Below are 16,530 nucleotides of genomic sequence, written 5' to 3'. Positions count from 1 at the left end.
GCAGGAGACAAAAGTACCCAGAAACATTATGAACAAGAATAAGATTTTCTGTAAGTGCAGTAAGGCTTTGAACAGAAGGAGTGTTAAAGGCAGCGTCAACATGATCCTGGAGTAAAAACACAGTACAGCTTGTTTCCAAGTTTTTAGCATGCAGTAACAAAAATGGTGTTACTGAGCAGCAGACTTAAATGTTGTCACAGTGCAGAGAAGCATCCGAAACATCTATATTCTGAGGCACATCCAGCCTTTAAGTACTGTGTACAAACAAATCTTTAACATGGAGAAAACACAAGTAGTTGTACCCTAATGCATAGGGAAAGATTAAGTCATATGCAACACCAAGCTGGTTAAAAGAAAGAATATGCAATGAAATTGGAGAACGAAATAGTACAAAGAAAGACACTAGTTTTGGGTGTTTCACAGTGGTAATAACCAGAAGGAAGACACTTTGGCATAGCCACGTTAAGAACATGCTGACAGGAACATCAATAAGACTGCAGCAAAGCCAGACTCACACTTGCAGAATGATGAAGCTTGCCAATACCAAAATCAAAATATACTGCAGACCATCAAAAGCTGCATTCAGGAAGAATGAAAAAGTATTTCAGGAAGGCTCAGTGCAATGGCCTGTGGGTTTAGTGAAAGCAAACATAGAAACGTTCTCTTGACTCTAAAGGAAAAAACCCAGCATTTGGGACTACAGATGCTGAGAACTTGTTACTACTTAATTACCAGCATGAAGCTGTTAGGTCCAAAGACCTAACAAAAAAACATTACAAAGATGACAAGGGAAACTATTACACCATCACACAACTGTCAGGATGAGGCCCCGCATCCAAACTGGGAGCACTTCCCCTCCACTGAGCTGGACAGATTCTGGAGAAGATACAGGGAATGGCTTCTAACTGATCGGCTACAAGTTAGAAAAGGAAAGGACTACATTAGCTAAAGTTAGAAATAGGGATAACAAAGACATGGGGCAAAGGGAAAGGAAGCAGACAAAAAACTTACTGCCATGTGCAAAAGGAATGTATTCAGAGTAATAAAAATACAGATGATCCCACAAAATTTGAAACAAAGCTTCAATCATTCCCATCACTACATTTTCCTTCTTTACAAGTAGCACAATAGAACTCCCTGTCACCCAGGCACAGTAGGAAACTGACAACCAACTCTGCCACCCAGGGTAGCCTCTGGAGAGTCCTAGCTCCAGACTCTCTGAAAATAACATCCTACACCAACACCTAAAGAGGCAGCTACCATCCTTACACACAGAATTTTTGCTCACAACATATGACACTAAAATTGGTTTCTAGAGAAACAAGTTTGGTGTATTGTCTTCAGATTTTCAGGCAACTGCCTTTACAGAGGAGCTTGGTGGGTATTTTCTATGAGTACAGAGGAAAATGAATGGTAAATTGACACCTGCTATTTCTCCCACGATTATAATCAAAATTCAAACTCTTCACCTGCTTTTCAGTCAGCCATTACAACATTAAGCACAGACACTCATGGTCAAACATCACTGTGCCCTTTAAGCTTCACTACAGAGCAAAACATTCCTTCGGTGCTCCCATCAGCAACCATTCTCACTTTTCACTGGGCTGAATTATCCAAGGGTCAAGCTATGACCATGTTCAGCAGTAAGTTCACTGTAAAATGCACAGTGTGAAGTTTCCAAGTTCACCAGAGGTGTTTTTACACCATTACCAATTCTCTCTTTGACATGACTCCTGCTGGGACAGGAATATTTGGCAGCAGCATCGTACCTTGACTGAAGGTCTGCCATCCTGTGGCATCTCCTGCAACACCCTGGTAAACAATCCAAGAAGCCAGCAGTGCACAGAACTCTTCCCATTTTCCCCCACTTAAAGATGGCTTTACTGCAGTTTCGAGCCATTAGACTTCCACACACAACTGCTGGCTAAAATGAGGAGACCTTCACTTTCTATTTCCTGGTCTCCAAAGAAATACTAAGTGAAGATCAAATTATTTCTTCACTTGCTGTTTAACACATTGAAACTCTCTAAAACTCATAATCTTTGGCACATTATCTTCATGATAGGTCATGGTAACAAACATGCTTGACCTGACAGTTTTCACACTGTGCGTTGGACCACTTCACACCACTGGGCAGCGTCCTCACTAATTACTTATTTCATTCAACTTATTTCGTCTGAAATCTTGTGCTGTTTTTCCTGAGCTCACCAAGTGTTTCATCATTTCAGCTCTCAAATTACATTTCTTCCTTTATTTTCAAAAACCCTCACAATATCTCGGTTGTGAAACAAAAACCATCTTGCTTAATTGCTATTCTCAAGTTAATTTAGGTAAGGACAGCATCCAAGAATTTCCAGTGCATCCAGAATCCACAGAAGCAGATGCCTGGTGTAAGAAATACATAACAGCATCAATAATCACTGATCATTACATATTTATAAACTTATGGGGTTTTGAGCTGTAACATTACCTGGCATTGCAAGAACTACTCAAGACAGTATTTCTTATGGCATTCCACTCACCAGTTTCTCCCTGTGCCAGAAATAAATTGGTACCAATAAAAGCAGCCTGTACTGGGTAGTAAAGAACGTAAGCCTTGCAGTGCACCACTCACACCTCAACTTACCTTTGGGGGGGGCCAGGTGGGGGGGATGTGAAGGCTTTACCTGTACTTTGACCTGTAACTGAAACACTGCGATCAGACTGACGTGCCCCACCCTAGGGAGCTTTAGGTGAGCAAGGCACAATGCAGTTACCTACCATATCTTGTTAGGCTCAAAAATACAACTTTCACACTACCGTGAAGGGATTAAAGCCTACTGAGGTGAGCTGCAGGAGAAATAGCAGCTCTTTCAAACTGATGAAAAGGGCTTATGCTTCTCCTTAACTGACACCCAAAGCTAACAGAACAAAATCAGAAAAGCGGGTGTAAGTATAAGGCAAATAGAATCCCTGATGCATGTCTATGCAAATAAATAAGTAATTTCAAGAGTGCTAGCCAATACAACTACAAACAGGATAGTGCATGTGTGCAAAGCAAAGGCAGCTCACTTTTAAATTTAAAGAAATTTTTAAGAGTAAACTCATACAAACAGCTATGAAATGCTTGTTTTGATGTATGCAGACCTTTAACTGGCTACAAAAATTTGCCAACTGACTGTCACATATTTTTTGGAAAGACAGCTTGATTTAACTAAATTCTGATCACTTCTGTCCCTTGTCATCAGAGGTGCCAAAAGCCAGAAGAACGGGATTCTAATCTTTCAGTACATGTAATTATTCAGAATTTTGGTAAAGCTTTTTAAAAAGGAACTTTATTTGTGACAAACAGTGCTATATTGCCCTTTCAGAACATGCTACATTTTAAAACATCTCAGTCACAGGAAGACTCCAGACTGTGTTTGCTGTTATAAATGTCTGCAACCACTATTAATCTTGAATCATCTACCAACCAGAGACTAGAAAAACATCCTTTAAAAGGAATGCTTATGTCCTTAAAAATTCCTGATATTCAAATGCTATAAAAATAACATTCTTCCTAAGGATCATGCAACATAAAACTTGTACTACTAGAATGTACTACTCAACAATGCCAAAATGACACTAACAAATCACACTGAGGGAAACACAGGTTTTACAGTATTCTCCTACAGGAAGATAATTCATTCTCACTAAGTGACTAGATTTGAAGTCTACAGACAAATAATAATGGTAATACTGGGTTACAATACTGCCTTTGTTCTACATATGCAAAGCTACCAATAACTAACTTCCATGCTGTACTTCATGGGAATCTCACATGCAACAGACACCCTTCTTCTCCCACACAGACCTACCCACCAACAATGTACTTTGCCCCCTGCCCAAGACCCAAATCTCTTTCAAACACATGGCAGACTAATGAAGCATAACTATCTGGAGCCTATCTGTTCCCTTGATAATCAGCCATAAATTATTTAAATCAGCTCCCAGTCTCCAACATCAGCTATTTTTAGGACCACATGCCTGGGCTCTGCAACACATCTACCCCTCCATAAGAGGAGAAGCCACTGGAGATTTTCAGAGGTATTTTCAGATCCCACCTAGAGGTGCCTGTCATTGTCATGCTGCTACACATGCACCACCAACAGGTAAAATACCAAGCCCTGCTGTTCCCCTATCAAGCAACTCATCAGCACTGGGGTGTACCAGTACAATCCCACAACCAAGACAGAGCACAGAGAAGGAAACACAGATCCACTTTTAACTACAAAGGATTTATCTGTGATAGAATATATGAATTTTCTAAAACTGCTTGTTAATAACATTTTTAATGTTGGTTAAGTATGGAAATGTAGATTTTTGCAGTTGGATTTCAGGTGACAGGATTTCCTCCAAGACCCTGCATAGTTTTTATCACCAATCCTTTACAATAAAAACACTTGCTTGCCACATCTGGATGTCCACCAAGGTGCATGTCTGATTTCTAATGTTAACTGAAACAATTTTCAATTAAATAAAATCCAGACTCAGAAGTGTGTATTTTTACATAAAAAACAGTGTTGTACTTCAGGTCAGAATGCAATGTGAATAAATATTCCCAAATTAACTATAATCTAGCTTGCTCAAGTCCTGACAAAAGAGCCAGGAACAAGAGTGCACAAACCCTATCAGAGCCTTTGGGCAGGTGTTAGCCAAGCCCTGCTCCCACAGTTTTGCTGCTTGTATCCATTGAAGCAAGCTCAGGCTACTTCCCACACATTCCATTAATGTGAATGACACTACACACAAAAATACTAAACATTCTGTTGGAATTCTCCCGAGTTTAAACCCAAATTACAAATGCTCAGCAACAGCTGAAGGAGACCAGGATCAAAAGAGCTTGTATTTCTAAATAGTGTAAATGCATACATTTTCATTTACACATCCAACCGAAGTGAAGAGGTCAGTTCCTTCCAGCACTGAGGGTACCCAGTAGTGGAAAGGGAGAGGACATGTGACTTGAACAGTTACTTACACCCAAGTGAGTGAGAGAAGATAAGTGCAAACAAGAGGTAAATTTAAAATAACCAACAAACAACACACAGTTTACTCCAGCAATGCTGAGAAACCGTAAATCTCTCCAAGTGCTCGGTTACACTTAAAATTAAACTTGTTAAATAGAGCATAAACTAGAAAATATGTACTTCAAGTTTCCCCAGTTAGCTGTAGATCCAAAGATGAAAGTTATGAGAAATAATCACAGGACAGCACCATGTTTTGACAGTCTACTATCTGCACAGGAAATTTTAATTTGAAAAGGCAAGGTAAGAACACTCCTCAGCTAAAGAAAATAGAGTAAATATATTAAGACAGTTCAAACCAAAATGTTTGAACTATTTCATAAATTTGTACTAAAGTCTCCAAGTCTAAACAAAAGGATATAAAAATGCACAATCAGGATTTCTAAACAGCAGAAACAGTAATATTACCACATACTTGCAGCACATTAAGGAGAAAAGAACCTGACCTTTTATGGTGTTAAATTCAATTTAATCCAGAATTCCAAACACTGAAAACAAGAAGTTTTCAAAAATGACAAAGTCATTTAAAAATTACAATTTCCATTTTTAAGATTGCTGTCCAACTTCAAAGCACAAGATTAAAACTGAGTCCACAAGGAATAAAAATATGCATTTTTTAACCAAAGTTAACATTGCAAAAATGCACCATTTTAACACCTGCACAAGTACAAAACACCTGGTGTCGGCTGCCTTAAGAAATGCATCAACATTAAGTATGAAAAACCTGAACCTGTAGCAGCAGAAGGTTCTTGAGTTCTGACAGGAACAGAGGAAGACTCAGTGTCTTCAGCTTTTTCTTCCTGCAAACTGGCATGTGTACTGAGTGCTGTGCTATGCAATGTGTTTCCAGGTGATCTTTCTTCACCAAAACTTTGGTCAGATTCAACAGGAATTTCTAACTGGACTAGAATGAGAAAAAAATTTCCCCTGAGTAAAATGCATACAAAAGCATACTTCAGAACATTTTGGGGGGGGGGGGGGGGGGGAAGAGGGGGAATCCTCATCACATTATAAAATACCCATCCATGCTCTTGACACAAAATTTTTGCGACACAACTAACTTGTAGTATCCCTCTGAACTTACAGGCTGCTTATAAACACACAAGCTAACTGTTTCTAGCCCAGAATAGGATGGATCTCGTAACACTACAAGAGCTCCCTCAAAAGGGAAAGGCAGTGAAGCACAGGGCAGAAAAGGGAGTGTTATCTCAACCTTGCTTAAGCATAAAAGCAGCCCATTTGATGCTTTTAGTGTTCAACAATAGGATTAATCTGTAAGAACTGTAAGAGTTCAGTACTAGGGCTGTTACTTCTACAACCTGAAAGCGTTAAAACTTTGAAATTACCTCATTTTCACAATCAGAACCTGCATTCCCTACAAAAGAAAACTAACCAATCAAAAAAAAACTATTTCCTTGGAAAGTTTTAGCCTATGAAGCTCTCCTTTGCTGGAAAAGCTCCCATCACCCGAGGGAAATGCTGAGGTTACCGACAGAAAGGGAATCAAAAGCCAAAAGCAATCCGAGCAGCAGAGCAATAGAAACTTTCCATGAGTTTTCTCTGCCCTGCTGATGCAAACAGGTTTTAATGGCAGATATGGAGCCTGCAGGTTAAGCAACTGAAAATATAGAGTTTGCAACAACTACATGACCACCTCGTCACAAAAATCTGAGGTACACTGTGAAGGCACTTACCCTTCTCAGATTCATTTTGGTTAGGTACTGCATCTTTCCAAGTCTGAATTTCCGTGGAAGTTGTGACAAGATCTGTATTTAAAATCTCATGGCTAATACTGGATGAGAGTCTTGAAGATCGCCTCCTGATCTGGTCTCTCTCAGCATTATCTGAAGAGCTCTTAAGTTTTTCCTGAGCTGGAACAGTTGTATTTAATGGTACCATGCAGTTACAGGAGTACAAACAGATCACAAGCAAACTTTCAAGTTCTTCCCTCCCCACGACTCCCTTCAAAGTGTGTTTTTTAAGGATTAAGGCTAACACCAAAAGCTAAAAAGCCTGGAAAATTAGGCCTCTGTAAAAGCTACAATAAGCTACAAATAAGCATAAAAATACAGCAAAAGCTCTCAAGTTTTTTTCTTCTAGTAACAGATTTGAAGCATGAATACAGATCAGTATCTTACTAGTTTCTTACTGAGAAAAAAAGATTCCACTGAGTAAATGCACACAGAAGCATACTGCAGAGCAGTGGGGGTGTGTTCATCACCTTATAGTGTAGCTGGTCTAAACAAACTGTTCCATGGACGTAAATAATACCAAGAGTTAGATGAGACAATTCAGACACATCAAAAGCCATGACTGAGCTGGATAACCTACACTTACTGAAGTTTAAGACTGTGGTATTAAGGAAAGAGTTTTCTTTAGATCTTCATCTCCTTGGCCATGACACTATTACAGAGAATATAATCTTCCTTCCTCATCAACACACTCAAGCTCTTCAGCCTCCACACAAAGCACACAATGATAAAGTAGAAGCTATTCAACTGCGGTGGCATGAATATTTACATAGTATTAAAGTGCCCTTGCTTTAATCCTTCATCTAGTAACTGAAGAGTTTCTACAACTTCTAAGGCTTCTATAGCCTTCTGTATATTGCCACCCATACATCTATTGCATCAAGGCTCACAACTTATTCCTCCTTTATCCAAAACCAACTTCCAAGATTTAGGGGGGAATTCCAGCATGATGATGCCACATATGAATGGCAAATTTATGAAAAACAGGTGTTGCATTTCAGTCATTGCATCTATCACATTTTGAGATTAATACCAGAGCTGTTTTATCCCTCCCCCACCCATTAAGCCTGAAGAATTTTTATATTTATACACACACACACACACACATACACACAGTGTGAGAGCTGAATATCAAAAAACTCACACAATGTTTTTTCAATTCTGGGACGCTTCAATGGAACATCACATCCTTTAGGTATTTTCCGACGTCTTAACTCTAAAGTTATGGGCTGCAGTGTCTGAGAACTTGGCTCTACGTATTTACATAACAGAAGAAAAATTGATTGAATACAAAGCTGTGAAACACTTTAACACAAATTCCCAAGCCTCACAATCTAAAACACAGCACTTGCATATATACAGCTTCATATGGCCTTCTAAAACCCATATAGTAGTATTTAACCCTGCGACAGGTATGCTTTATATTACGTGATGGTTACTTGCCTAAATCCAATCTCTGACCAAACCACCAAGGCTCCAAATTTCAGCACGTTCCTGACTGTCCTGAACGAAGATGAACTTAAATTTTTTTAATAGTTTCTAGAGACTTAGGCTGTGAAAGAGCAAGACCCTGCTTATTCCTTTAAGTAAGTTTAAAAGCGTTCTGGTACATGCCTAAACATTTAAGCTTGGCTACATACCCGCAGGAGGTGTTATTGGTGGTCTGCCACGCTTTCGCTTAGTTTCTTTCGCATTTTCCTGTGGACTCTTTACCTTGTCATTCTCAGGCTTCTTCTCAACTTGTGTATCTACTGAATATTCCATATCATTCTCTGATATATTCTCTTTATCTTCTTTTCCATTCTTAGATATATTCTTTTCTGAGATCTTGCCTTTTTCCGAGATGACTACAAATTTTCCCTCTTTATCGGGTTGTTTAACTCGTTTCTCAGTCTTTAATGTCTTTTCATCTTCGTCTTTCTTTGCATTACCTGTTGCTTTCCTCTGCTCTTTAAACTTCTGGTTTTCAGGAGATGATGGAATTTCATTACCTCTTTCCTTAGGCTTAGCATCACCCACAATATTCTAGAATAAAGAGAATGACAGGAAAATCAACTCACTCTAGTCTAAAAGCCACCCCTCCCCTTTGTATTTAGCAGACCTGCATCTTTGTCCAGTTTTTCAAGTGATACAAGTACACACTCTATTGCAACCCACAGATTAAAACTTAGAGGCACCTGAACTGGTGAAGGACCAGTGCAATGTGAACAGGACAGGGCAAGAAAACCATTCTTCACCACACAATGGCAGAAGACATTTGCTGTTCCTTTGCTCCCAGAAGTAGGCTGGGGCCCTACTAGCTTGTGCAGTACTACATAAAACCTACCTGGGACACTGCAGAAACAGTGGGAGTTAGGAGCAGAGAAAACAGCAGACAGGTCAATCACTTGGATGTGCAAACTCTCTTCCTTTCACAGAAGAGTCTCATTCAAAACAGACCCACAGTTTGCTTGCACTAATCATTGCTGCTACTATTGCTAAGGGTACTCCATGTCCTTCCCCTTTTGTGATCAGGCTTTACACCACTGGGAAGGGGCAGGGAGGATGGTACATGCTGATTATGTTTTTTTCCCCTTCCAGTGATCCTGCTACAGGCTGTCCTAGATGAACAGAAATCTTCTACCTTTGCACATGGATTAAGAATTTATATTGGTCATGTATCAACACTGCTTTTAGTTGAACTAACTTCTCTCTTCCTGTAGCCTAATTGAAGCACTAAAGAGCAACCATGCTCCTTCCCAGACACAGTTCTATAGGGCCCAACAATTTTGAACTTTGACCCAGGATCAGAGGACCGGAAAGACTAAATACCTCAACACCCGCTTGGGGAAATGAAGTGGAACACGTGATTCAAGCCATATGACATTCTGAGAATCCACTTAAGACTGACTATTTCCTCGTACTGCACTACATCTTGCCTTATCCCACTACAGCATTCCTGTCTATCTGTGGCTTACATGAAGTGATACCTTTTAAGGTATTTTCAGACTGTAACCTTAAGAAATAATACTGCTGCATTAAAATGGTGAACATGCAATCTGCTCCATCCTCTATAATATTATTTCAACTATGCTTGGTACAGATGTGATTTTAAAAAATGTCACTGTTTAAAAGCGTGAAATGAAATTTCTGTATATTCCATGAAAACAGACAGGTAAATGGGAAGGAAGTCTTTCACACGTCTGAGCATTCCTTTTTCCAGACATCCTAGAAGTTTGTATTCTGTAAATTCCTTACAGGAGAAGCTTCAGGGGAGCAGCAACTCAAACATCAGGGGAAAACAAACAAACAAAACAAAAAACCCACCCAAACAAACAAATGAACACCTACCACCTCAAAAAACAGCCTTCAGGCAACTACGTTTCAACACCTCCCATGCTTACAAAACCATCTGATTTGAATCAAATACGTGGTACTGGAACACACCTAAGCCATCCTAGTCAAAATATTCTCAAGAAACTGAATCATGAATACAGTATGTCTGAATTACCTCTTGGTGTTCCTGAACTCTTAAAAGTTGTGTGTCCTTGCAAAGGCACATTGTTACAGTTACAGGTCATTAGAATTTTACCACCGCTGTTCAACATAGCCAGTTACATACTCTACACAGGGACAGATTAATACTGTAAAAAACCTGCTTATGTTGCTCCCTTCAGGAATTGTATGGTTGGGAGCACTTTTTTTTTTCCTCAACAAGTACTAAGATTTGAGCCATGTCTGCCTTCATGACTACACTCTTTCCCCTTGAAGAACAGGCACAAGACACCTCCTCTCCACTTCCAACATGCTGCTACATTACTACTGTACCTGTTTTTTCTGATTCTTGAGCACTCTGGTAGCTCGTTTGTTTTTTTTTTTTCAAACTTTACTTCTGGTTGTATAAGTAGAGCTCACTAGGAAATGCTCACTTTATGCTTTTTTATGCTAAAGGACAGAAAAAATGTTCTAGCATAATTAAAGAGATTCTCTTGGGCTGAGAGAAATCTTCGACAAAGGATAAAAGGAGAAAACAGAAAGAACCAACTAAAAACCCCTGTTCATCTCCTTTCAGAACTTTCCAAAGCTATGCAGTATCATGAAACTTCCTAAAAGAGAGACAAAATATTTTTGTTTACTTATGCAGAGTATTTCTTCAGATTGTTCAACTCCATTTATTTAACGCTAAATATCATAAAAATATTTCTCATGGAAATGAAGATTCTGCAGTAGTTCACTTGTGAGTATTAGTCAACTTTCCACCATACACAACAATAACCATTTAAAAGCTATCAAGGGCACTTTTGGCAAACGTGAAACAGTGTTCCAATCCAGCCTGGCAGATACAGAAATCTGGAGGACTGCCATACCTCTCCACAACAGTGACAAATATAAATTGTACCAATGACATTCATTACTGGAATCTATGTTTAAGACTTGTACTGGGGGGACAGATTCAATTTCTTTGCTCAAACTTAAAGTTTCAGAAAACTAAAGGCAGAGAGTATGACCAAAAACCCCACATACTACAGTTACCACACAGAAATGCGTGACAAGAGATCAGACTTAAAACCCTGTCTGTAATGAAAATTATTCTGAAGCATTTATTTCAGAAGTTTTAACCAAGTTACTCAAGACCAGAACTTGATCAGCCTTTCCTACATGCCTGTATATGAAAATCAAAGTACAGAGCAGCACTTCTTCCTCCTCACCATCAGCAGGAGAATTTCATTTTTTAAAATGTAATGGCTCACTACTACTTTCTATCATGAGGTGAAGGTTGAACCCACTGCGCTAAGCAAGTGAAGGGTTGGTAAAACAGCCAAACCACACAAAAGAAACAAGAATAGTTAAAAAAAGCTGACCTTCTCAAAGCTGTGAGGTGAAATACTAACAGCCATGCTCCTTAAGTGCCTCATGAATATTAAGCAGTTACTTTGGAAAAGAACAGTTTCTGTCCACTCCATAGCTGTCACTCCTTTATTTTTAAATATATATGTGTGTACAAATGTATACATATTAATATATATATATATTTAAAGTAACTGCAAACAGGTAAAACAATCACAGTGTGATTCAAAACCTTACCAATAACTTTAGTATGTACATTCTGAATTTTCTAATGACTTTTAGAAATCTGTTTTACTTATATACCTATGACTTCTTTAGTTCAAAAGGTGCATTTAAAGAACCTGAGAGCTTTGCAAATCACAGCACAAAGATTCACATTTCATTTTAAGAGATTCCCATTAATGAAAGAGAAATTAAGTCCCCTTTTCCCTTTCCTGAGATATTCATCACCCTTTTTCATTTTAAGGGACCTTATTTCAGACATAGTGTATTTTATCAGTAAAGATTTTTCATTAATTTCACATTATATAATTCACCAAATCCAGCCACCTGAACTGCTCATTTAAGAATACACTAGCTGCACAAGCACCATACTTACCTGATCTTTGGAAAAAGCTTTGACATGAATGTTTTTGACTGTCTGAACTACACCATCATAAAATTTCACAGTGTAGGTACCTAAAATATGAAAACAAAGTGTAAGAGTTCAAAGATCAGCAGGTATTTAACACAGCACCAGCTAATAGCTCCAACACTCCAGCTGCACAATCAGCAGCTTAGATGAAAGCTGCTTTACCTGTGTTTTCAGAATCCTCAACACAGAGCTCTTATCACAGGCCAGGGAGACAAGGCAAAGTGATCCAAAACAATTCTGGTCAAAATAAAGGTGCGTGTCTCATCTTAGAATTACTCCCCAGATGCACCTTACTCACAAAACCCCAAAATATTTTTGGTGGATAATTGCAATATATAATCACACAGTTCTTTTCTCCTTGATCTTACAACACAGACAATCTAAAGCAAGCCCAGAACTAAAACAAATCATTCACAGTTCCCCCTCCCATTCTGATTTTTAAGGGGATTTTGCAGCTCTGACAACAGGTTTTATTGCAGTTTATAGGCAATAAAAACAAATTTAAGAAACAACTTTTCTCACATATATACTTAAAGCAAGTACTGACTGGATAGCCCAGCAGAAAGCTTTTTTCTCGTAAACAAGGTAAGAGATTAAAAAAGTTAATGACAGACTAAAACACATCTAAAACACAAAATTGCATTTTCAAAGCATTTCCATCTGCTGTAGTATCTTCTCCCCCAAATGAGTTTCCAGCACAATTAGAAATACATAACTACTAAGTGTGACAAAACCAGGAATCCTTACCATCTTTGTTAACAGAAGTAACTTTGGCTGGATAGAAGCGACAGTCAGACCAACATGCCAATACCCGATCATTGATATGAAATCCCTACAAAACAGTAGTTAAAAGTGTCTTTATCTGAGAATTACTGAAACATACAACTTTATTAAAACATTTCAATTACTAGTTTTCCAATGTTTAGAAGAAATCATAAAATTTACACAGAAGGTAACACAGCAACAGTGAACATTTTAAAGGTCATCATTCATACAAACGCACACTAAACCATTACAAATATTTTCAAATTTCCACTTACTGCACAACCTTCTTCCTCATGCAATCCTTCTTTTCTTAACTGTATTTTCTCTAGGGGGCGCAAATAAGGACTGTCCCAACAAAACCATTCATCATATCTATGGTTCCAGCGCTTGAAATGGATAAGTACTTTACCCTCTTCATAATCAATTTCTTCGATGTGTGCTGGATACCTAGTCAAAGGTAGATTTAAAATATTTTAATTATGAATAAGGTAAGTTGTCTCAGACACTTTATACAAATTAACCTCAGTTTAGCTCCTCCAATCGTTTTAATTTGATGTACCACTTGTATAAACAATAAAGATGCTACATAATGACAGAGCTAAGTACATAAGAAAACCCCAAACTGAACACAAAATGCAAACATTAGCTGCAGCAAGAGAAGACAACTAAGGAGTTCTTACTCTGGTGTGGAAAAAAAAATTTAACTACAGATTCAGAAATCAGAAAGATCTTCCCTACATCTAGACATATCACATTTTACAAAATCAATAGCTTCAGTTCACTCTTATCAAGACTAACACTTGGGTGCCAATACACTCACTTCTCTAAGATACCCATCACCAGGCATCATAAACCAATATAACACCAAAATTCCTGCAGGCACTAAACGTAAGTTAAGTTTTAGAATCTCAAAGTTAAATTTCATCTGCAAAATCCTGGGATTTTTAAATATAAACTTCTTAGTACATTAGCAGTAGGGGAATCTGAGATGAGTCAAATTCAAATGTTTCTGATCAGGAAGACCTTGCAAACTCTGTATTTCTTTAAATTGCATTGGTAATTTGTAACTTCAGTACAGATTTCAGAATCACATCTATTTCACTATTGCAACTGAAGGAAACATTCCAAGTACAAAGCTTTCCCTTCCACAATAGTAACATCAGGAGAAAATTTCCATTTGTTGGTGTTTTCAGTATTCTGGAAGAAAGACAAGGCCTCAGTGAATTCTTGAACAAAGGGCTGAAGACAAAACTCAAATCCACAAGTATTCTTTATCTGGTAAACCACACTTGAAAGATAGAACAAGCGGTAGAAAGAAGTGGCATGTCAAAAAGATCAAGCATGATACCAACAGTAAAGCCTAGACATGTATGAATTAAGACACAAATGCAACCCAGGCTACTGTTCTACAACCCTATACAAAGAGAAAGCAAATCTACCTACAACTGAAATCCTCCAGCAGATCTAAGTCATGTCCAGTCATGACTTCACAAAGAGCTATGAATAGGCCACACTAGAGACTTACATTGCAACTACAGACTAAGGATACTTGCTGCTACACACGTCAAGCTTTGCCATTAGTTCATCCCCATGTATTACCAAAATGCATGCAGCAAAGGCTGTGGAGAACAGGAATTCCAATGGGAGACATTTATGGCAGGGACATCTGTAACTGGCTATCAACTTCTTGTAAAAAAAAAAAACTTTCTTCCTGTTACAGTCAATATACTTTGTATTTATGTAACTCAAGTACTGTCCTCCACAAGCTCTTGAGGGGGCAGTAGTTACAGTCACAACCTAAACATTATTTTTGGATATCACTAAGTACAGATAATGACAAAAATCAGCCTCCCATTCTCTACAATCTGAGAGCACAAAACCAGATAAGAAATCCCATATCCTCTCAACAAGAGAGCAGCCAGAAGGGTGCCCTTGCCATTGCCATTAGGACTGCAGTATGCCTAGGACTCATTTAGAGTTTTCAATGATGAAGAGGAAGCTAATAAAAAGGGCAGAGTGCTGACTCAGTACAAAGCTAATAATCCTGTCCAAACAGATAGCCACCTCTAGGAAGCACAGTCCACTTTCTACCACTGAGATGAGACAAGCCCAAGTTACAAGAGCCAGCTAATTCAACGATGCAAGACTGCTCTCTGCTTCACATCCAGCAAAAGAAGGAACTTTCTCCACCACAACTGTCATCCCAGAATCATATATCAGTACCATCTGCACCTATCCCACTTCACTAACGGGAGTTAAGATCATTAACAAAAAAGTATCTGACAATGAAACCAAATTTCAGTCTACCTGAGTGTGGCTGAGCTAGAGCTTTCAGTTCTTGGAGAACATGCTGCAAAGCCTCAACATCTTCTCTTTCTGAAGCAATAAACATTAGTTAACATACACTCAGCGCTCTTGACTGAAGCAGTAAACCTATTACAAGCTCTGCTAGACCTACCCATGAACTCTGACAGACCTTGACACCAGGACACTACTTTCCTTTCAGATGAGAGCACTGGCAGCCACTAAACAAAACAGAAAGGGTCACAGAAAGGTTCATAGGTTCTCAACAGCCCTGAGCACTATGGACTGACAGGCCAAGCTTCCTTCCTCCCACACCTTTTGTAGAACTGAGCAAGCGCACCACATCAGGAGGCACAAGTGCTCACAGACCTATAAAGAGTAACAGAACATTACCCATACACTTCCTCCAAAGAACATACATAGGGGAGGGGTAACTTCAAAGAACTTCAGACTTGTTTGTTAAAAAAAAATACTATGAGAGGATACACTAAGTGAAAGGCCAATAGCTGAAGCCTTGATAAGGCCCCAGAGAACAACTAAGATATGTACAGGGTGGCCCAACACATCCTCCCCCAAACCACAACTGGAAGTATTCAGCTGACTCAATGGATATTCAAGACAGCTAAACGGATCCTGGGTAAGAAAACCCCAAATGGTACTGATTTAAGTGTTTATCTGAAACACTGTGAAATTGGAGACAACATCTTGCAACATACAGGAGGGGCAAAACTATCCTCTTCTGGGAAGAGGTAAATATCTGGAAATTCCCTGGACTAGGTCTGTTTCCCTTCTCTTTTCCTACATACCAAACCAGAATTGCTATAAACCCCCACTCCCTTGGAACTAGGAAGGGACAAGCTTAGTGCAGTCAAAGCAATGCAGAGAGGAAAGGAAGCATTCAGGAGAACCAGCACCATGAATGACAACAGTTACAGTGGTTCATCTTTTTAGTACTTAGAGACCAATTCCTGACAGCATGAACAAACTGAACTCATGGGGCTGACAATCTGAATCTTAACAGGGTAGCACCATACTCAATATTACTCAAGAGCTCTAACCATAATCAGAAGCCCCTTCACATCCATTTTACTCAGACAATACACAGAAAAACTTGGATATATCATTATAACAAAGTAACAAAAGGTAACATCATTTGCCTATTGCAGGCATCCATGCAGTCATCCTCTTTTCAGTAAGAGAGGCTGTA

General features: G+C 38.8%; 1 protein-coding gene across 18 annotated transcripts in view; it reads right to left on the bottom strand.

The window, feature by feature from the left end:
• PHF20 (PHD finger protein 20) overlaps window positions 1–16,530 on the bottom strand; it is a 71,733-nt gene that overhangs the window by 37,612 nt on the left and 17,591 nt on the right. For 14 of the 18 annotated variants that reach the window (XM_077187559.1, XM_077187557.1, XM_077187568.1 and 11 more), the window contains 7 exons: window positions 13,295–13,466; window positions 13,002–13,086; window positions 12,219–12,298; window positions 8,434–8,818; window positions 7,938–8,045; window positions 6,737–6,913; window positions 5,767–5,946 (listed from right to left, as the gene is read on the bottom strand). In XM_077187559.1, coding sequence (XP_077043674.1) covers window positions 5,767–5,946; window positions 6,737–6,913; window positions 7,938–8,045; window positions 8,434–8,818; window positions 12,219–12,298; window positions 13,002–13,086; window positions 13,295–13,466 — 1,187 coding nt within the window. The remainder of the gene's footprint in view (window positions 1–5,766; window positions 5,947–6,736; window positions 6,914–7,937; window positions 8,046–8,433; window positions 8,819–12,218; window positions 12,299–13,001; window positions 13,087–13,294; window positions 13,467–16,530) is intronic. The other 4 variants (XM_054644337.2, XM_077187569.1, XM_077187571.1 and 1 more) reach the window with 1 other exon arrangement.

The sequence above is a fragment of the Agelaius phoeniceus genome, chromosome 17, assembly GCF_051311805.1.
Source record: "Agelaius phoeniceus isolate bAgePho1 chromosome 17, bAgePho1.hap1, whole genome shotgun sequence".
Lineage (NCBI taxonomy): Eukaryota > Metazoa > Chordata > Aves > Passeriformes > Icteridae > Agelaius > Agelaius phoeniceus.
The sequence above is the reverse complement of the archived record's forward strand: the minus strand, read 5'-3'. Positions and strand labels throughout refer to the sequence as shown.